Source organism: Buteo buteo, chromosome 9, assembly GCF_964188355.1.
Source record: "Buteo buteo chromosome 9, bButBut1.hap1.1, whole genome shotgun sequence".
NCBI classification, from domain to species: domain Eukaryota; kingdom Metazoa; phylum Chordata; class Aves; order Accipitriformes; family Accipitridae; genus Buteo; species Buteo buteo.
In genome coordinates, this window is record NC_134179.1 from 44782281 (window position 1) to 44788921 (window position 6641).

The window sequence follows — 6641 nt, forward strand, 5'->3', positions numbered from 1 at the left end:
GGGCTCGGCGGGGCGCTCCTCCCCGAGGGGCTCCCGGGGGGGCTGCGGCTGGGAAGCGGGGCAGAGCCGCCTGCCTGTACCGGGTGCTCTGCACCGAGTCCCCGCTGCACAGCGAGCTGCTCTCCGACTCCGAGGAGCTGCCTTCCTCGCTGCTGCACGACGTGTCCCCTTCCTCCTCCTCCTCCTCCTCCTCCTCCTCCTCTTCCTCCGACGAGTCGCTGGAGGTGGCGGGGCTGGACCCCCCGAAGTCCAGGCTGGAGTCCGAGTCGCTGGAGTAGCCGGCGGAGGTGCCCTGTCTCTTGGAGCCGGGAAAGACGGAGGAGGAGGAGGAACGGCCTTTCCTGGGGGCCGCCGGCCCCTTCTCCACCGGGAAGAGCCCCTTGGCACAGCAGGGCCCCCGCTTGCGCCGGCCCGGCTGGGCGAGCGCGGCCGCCTGCGCGGCGGGATGCGCGGCCGCGGGATGCTGCAGCAAGGCCAGGTCGCGGGGGTGGTACCCGGCCAGGACGCCGGCGAAAATCCCCCCCCGAGCCGTCAACCCGCAAGCCCTCCGGCCCCGGGGGGCTTTTCGAAGGCGGGGAAGGCCCTGGGGTGGAAGGCTTGCGGGAGCAGCGGGGCCGGAGCCGAGCGCGGCTTGGGGGAAGCCGGGGGGCGGCTTGGGGCGGCCGGCGGCGGGGGGGGGGGACACGCAGCACCCGCCGGCTCGGCAGGGCGGCAGCAGCTGGGGCCGGGGGCAGGGGAAGAGCTCCCCCGGGTCCGGCAGCAGCAGCTGCTCCCTCCTCTTGCTCTTCCTTTTCCTCTTCCTCCTCCGGGGGCTGAGGCTCTTGCAGGAGGTGCAGAGAGCCTCCAGGTCCGCCTTGGAGATGAGGGAACATTTCACCGCCCGGGTGGGCACCGAGTTGATGGCTTTGAGGGTCCGGAGCTCTTTGAGATCGCAGCGGCGGCTCTTGATCTTTAAGGTTTCCATCTTCTTGCTGATGGTGGTCCTGGGGATATCCTTAAACAGGTCGCTGAGGACCTGGGCCAAAGCAAACATCTGGGTGCCATTGATCTGTAAGTATCCCAAGTTTATCCCTTCGATTTCTTGATAGCCGGCATGAAAATCCCCCGGCCTGGCTTCCCCATTGTAATCCATGGTGGCTGGAACAATTCCGAAGGTCCCTTCGCAGGTCAGGAACATTTTGCAAGGAGCATTTACTTTGTCTCTTTCAAAGGGGGCATTGAAAATAAGGACATATTTGTTTCCACTCCCTGATCACACACATCCCTACCCCTCCGGAGAGGTGGGGGAGGGGGGAGGGGAGGAAAAAAAAAAAAGGAAAAAAAAAAAAAAAGCCAAAGCAGTCGATCTCCCTTTCAAACGCTCCAGTCAATGGTTTGCAACATCTTCCAAACACCCAGTTCCTCCGCCTGTACCGGGGCTTGACTCCTCGTCTTCCCCCTCCCCAGCAAAAAAAAAAGGAAGAAAAATAAAGAAGTCAAACATCTTGCATCCTCCAGGCTCCCCCCGGCCAGCTCCCACCCCGCGGCCGCGCACCCCACCTTCCACTTCAAAAATAATCTCTTTTTTTTTGGGGGGGGGGGGGCGGGAGGGGGGGTGGACGAGGAATCAACAAGCACAGTCCCCCCTTTCGCTGTGCAAAGCCACTGAGATGCTTAAGCAAACAAAGCTCCGACAAGGAGGTGGGGGGGGGGGACACGACACGGAAAAAATGGTAGCGGAGGGGGGGGGGGGGGGTCTGGGAGGCGGGGGAGCCCCGGGGCTCCGTGCGGCTCCCACCTTCCCCGGGCTCCGCACTCGCGGCCCCGCCGCCGCGTACGGTATATTCTAGGGAACACCCCACCGAGCCGTCCCCGCCACCCGCCAGCTGATTGGGTACTCCGGGCCTGTGATGTCATAAAACCCCCAACATTTCACACGCACACCCCCGCGCAAAAAAAAAAAAAAAAACTCATAAACCCCTGGGCGGACCGCGCAGGACCGCGCAGGACCGCGCAGCACCGCGCAGCGCGGCTCCCGGGCGTGCCCGCGGCTTCACCGCCCCGAGAACCCGGGTGCACACAATAGCAGCAGCCTTGGGGGTTTGGGTTTTTTTTTTTTTTCCTTAAAAAGCAAAAAAAAAAAAAAAAAAAAAAAAATTAGTACAAATTAGGTTGTATTTTCGAGGTGACGGGAGCGCGGGTGCCTCCGCTTTGTTTCCGCGTTATAGCTTTTTTTTTTTTTTTTTTTTTTTCTTCCACGTAGGGTTGTTTTAAGAGAGGTTGCTGCGCCTTCCCAAATCTGCCCGGATTCCTCTGGGATGGGTGTGTGTACGTATATATTTAATAAAGCGTGAAAGATATTACTCCAAGCGAGTTGTTCAAAACGATTGACTCCGCAACAATTCATCCTTCAACCCGGAGTGGAATGCTTATTAATTGCCAATTACTGTATTTATTATCTGGAATGAGCACGGGCTGGAGCGCGGTATCAACAATAACATCGGCAATATGTGCAAATAAAAGCAATGCAAAGATATTTATATTCCTTTTTACTCACACACGTTCTTTATTCACTTCGCATCTTTTTCTTCCAAACTCTTTCTTTAAAAAAAAAAAAAGACAGAAAGAAAAAAGAAAATCTTTTGCATGCCTTTGCGCTGCTTAACTTTATTTCAAACTTTAAGTCCCAAGATTTCTTCGGCATTTGGTAGCTCGCTCCTGCCTTACAAACCAGGCGATGTTTTCCCAAAAGCAGGGCTGCAGATTTCTGTCTTCGGGAGGGGGAAGAGAAAAAAAAAAAAAAAAGCCCCAACCCCTTACCCAGCCCGGAGCTCCATTGTCCCGTCCCTTCTATTTCTTTATAAACCTGAAGCTACTTGAGCGAAGTGAGTGGAGCCGCGGAGGCTGGACCGAGGGATTTTAACTCTCTGCTCAGGAGGCTAATTTTGGGGAAACAGTTACCTCGGAAACCTTTCTGGGGGAAGGGAAGCTGCAGTTCTGCAGCGCATGCTGTTCCCTTTCAAGCTTCGTCTGTCTCCCACATGAAAAGTTGCTTTTAGTCTTCCTCTGCTTTTTTTGTGGTTCCAATGGCAAAAACTGAGTAATTTGATAATAATAATTTGTTAAACTATATGTACAATCAACCACAAATGATCCCGATTTAGAAACAATCCCAGAGGAGGAGGAGGAGGAAGCGCATTCCTGAGCGTGCGTGTAAAAAAATTCAAAATAACTCCAACATCGCCTTTAATTTGGGAGCGGAGTTCACCTGATTTGCTTTTACCTTCTCGCCGGCTGACGGGAGCGGAGCCTCCCGATGCCAGGCTCCATTCTGCCGGGGGAGGAATCACTGCCAGGGGTTTTCCCCCTCCCCAGCACCCATGGGCGCCCACCCCCCGCCAACGCTTGGCCTTGCTGCGGCAAGAAAATCCCCCCGTTTTCCAGATCCGCCTGCATTAAACCACCACATTTCACCCTCGTTTTCCACAGGCGAGAGTTTCCTGTGAGTAAAGGTCTGCCGGCCAACACAAACACCAAATTCCTCTTTGTTTGGGCAGAGGGGAGGGGGGGAAGAATTTGCATCGCGATGGACGGAAAGTGGCCGGTTAGGGGATACGGCAGCTTGTTGCAGTGGCTGTCGGCGTGGCTGGCTGCGAGGGACCACAAAAAGTCCTGCTTGCAGCCAGCCTGGAGTTTCCCTTCGCAAATAGAAGGGAGATCCTGGATATTTTGCTTTCCACATAAAGCCAGAGCCATTTTACCTATAGGCTGAGCTTTGCTCCGTGCCAGACTGGAGGAGGGGAGCGTGGGGTGGAGGGAAGGAGCTGGCAGAGAATCTCCCTGTCCGATGTGGCTCACGAAGCCGCGGGGTTTAGGGGAGGGGGGCTTGTAAAGAAAATACAAGTTCGAGCAGCGCAATAAACTGTTCCCGATCGGTTGTGGGGCTTTAGAGAGGACCCGGAGCCCCCTGATCGCCGGCCAGGAGGAAACAGGGCTCAGAAGCCGCGCACAGGCGAATGTATGGATACGTCATTTCCCAGTAAATCTCTGTCAAAGGGAACGCAAATGGGCAATATTTTGGCTGTGGATAAAGTTCAGTATGGAATATGCGTGTGTGTGCGTTGACGCCTCTATATAGACACAGACAGCTCGGTGTGGGACATACAGATACTTTACAAATCCTCAGACACACACACACACACACATATATATATATATATATAGGGGTGGGCAGGGTACTGGCGGCCAGGGTGGTGATTCGTAAAGAAATACGTTTTAGTCGCACCAGAAGAGCTCTCTGTGTCTGCTGTAGGCGTCCTTGCTGCCAAAGCACAGTGTCCCTTGCCATAGCACCTTCAGCCCCCATCCAGAAATGTATAGAGGAGTTGGTCGTTATTGGGCGTACGGTGGCTTTTACACTTCTTCATGTTTATTGTGAGGGTGGCTGCAGGCCTGATATGGAAGTGGCCACGGAATGGGCTGTTCCGTGGGTCCCAAGCGAGGGCTGGGGGCGAGGGGGCTGTGCTGGGGAGGTGCTGGGGGGGGAGCGGGGCTGCATCGATCCCCAGCGATGCTGCTTCGGAAAACGGGTGCAGCCCGCAGACCTGGCAGCGTGTATATTTATGTATTTGTATAGTTGTATATCTGTGTATTCGTATATTTGTGTATCTGTGTATTTGTGTATCTGTGTATCTGTGTATTTGTGTATCTGTATATTTGTGTATCTGTATATTTGCATCTCAGCCCAGCTCCCGAGGGTGGAGAGGAGGGTTTCCAATCCCGCCCCCCAGGAGGAAAGGACAATAACCCGGGGGTCCCCGCAATAATCTTCACCCGTGAGGTATCCCCGGGAGATTTCGCCCTCGTACCTGTCAGGGCTGGCTGTTTCTGCAGGAAGCCATAAAAATTATGAGGTTTGGGGGATATCCCCATTTCCAGGGGATCCCGGAGGCGCAGGACGCCCCCCCCTTTCCCTCCCACCCCTCTCCCCTGGCTGGGCCGGTGGAGGGGGGGGGGGCAACTTCTCAGGTTAGTTTACTCCAGTAAGCTCAACCCCACGCACCTCCCCGGGTGGGCTCAGTGTTAGATAAGGTGCGTTTCTGCCTGACACGGAAGTGCCCACGCACACGGGTGGGCCCGGGAGGAAGAGGAGGGGGATCCACGGGAGTCCGCGGGGGACGGGGACGGGTCGGGGTGGGCTCCTCACCTCCTTCCTGGGGCTGAGGGGGGGGGTCTGGGGCAGAGAGGGAACAGGAGCCGCTGCAAACCCCCTCCCGCGGCCGCGGGATGCAGCGCGGCCGCGTAACACCGCGGATCCCGCCGGCTCCGGTTGGGGATTCCCGGGGGGGGTTTCCACCTGGGTTTCTCGCTGGTTTATTTTCTGTTTGACCTGGTGCAAGGGCATCAAAGCTCGAGGGAGGAAAAGAAAAATAAAGAAGTAAATAAAGAAAAGCCTGAAACCCGCAAAGAGATTTGGGTTGCGCCGTTTAGGGAGAATTTTAGGGGATGGGGGTCTTCTGCGTGGGTTGTGCTCGGTGTACGCGAGGTCTCTCAGAGTGGGGGTGGGTGGGTTGGTTTTGCTCTGACGGCTCAAATCTCACTCGCGGCTCTCCCAAGTTCAACATCCCTCGCAAAAAAACAAGCAAAGGGGGAGAGATGCGCAAAAAATAATAATAATAATAAAAAAAAGCAGGTGCCAGCAGGAAAACAGGAGAGATGGTGGTGGTGGGAGCTGGGGGAGGGCAGGGGGTGAGCAGGGAGGAATTCACAGAGCAGGCACCACTTCGGGAGGGCACCTCAGATTTACCACGAAAAAAGTGATTAGAAATTAATATTGGCCCAACTGAATTTTTTTCAAGCGCAAGGAATCGTTTTATTTACTCTCTTTTCTTGCGAGAAACAAATCCCAGAAAGTGCAGTGGCCACAATGATGCCAAGATCCCTCCGTTTGGAGGTCCCTAAAGCAAGGGACAGCCTGGCCGTGCCCCTATACAGAGCAGAAGCCACTCAGTAAATGCTCCCACCACAGTTCCCAGCCAGAAACCTTCGTGGAGAGGCTCCAATTTCCCACCTTCCTGCTCCTTGCTGGGACAGGATGGGCCTAGTGCTCCCACCGGGAGACTCAGGCCCTCTGGGGGGATGGAAAAGCCCTTTGGCTCAGATACAAGGGGTGTATGCAAGGAAAATATTGAAATTCTGATTTATTTCTTTTTCATTTTAAAGAGTTTGTAAAAGACCTGCAGGCAGCCCGCCGCGTCTGGGGGAGCTGAAGGCAGCCCAGCACCAGGCACTGGTTAAAACCCCTAATATTTTGATCAGAGGCAGTTACTCCTGACAGGCACTTAAGCTGTCCCGGATGAAAATATTTCTACAAATCACTTGGTGCACTGGCTTTTTAAATGTCTCTGGTACATTTTACAGGCTACAGGAGGGAGCTGGAGAAGCAGATCCAAACTCCACCTGCCCAGCTTGTAGGACAGACAGACGGACGGACGGGCCAGGGCTAGCCCAGAGGAAAAAAACTGCCTCCTTCCCTTTGGGGTGATGGGTGGCTTCATAACTGCTTTCCCTGCTCCAGGACCCACCTTTATGCTGCCAGCAGCCAGGGATTGGTAAAATGCTCTCAGATGCTCTCAAAGGCAGAGATATTCCCTCTCATTCCC

The 6641-nt window shown here is 55.1% G+C and overlaps 1 protein-coding gene across 1 annotated transcript in view; it reads right to left on the reverse strand.

The window, feature by feature from the left end:
• The window catches only part of LOC142035119 (uncharacterized), a 1978-nt gene extending 408 nt beyond the window's left edge, over positions 1 to 1570 (reverse strand). The window contains 2 exon segments of the mRNA XM_075036968.1: positions 10 to 51; positions 53 to 1570. Coding sequence (XP_074893069.1) covers positions 10 to 51; positions 53 to 1177 — 1167 coding nt within the window. The 5' untranslated portion in view covers positions 1178 to 1570.
• Positions 1571 to 6641: the final 5071 nt, after the last annotated feature.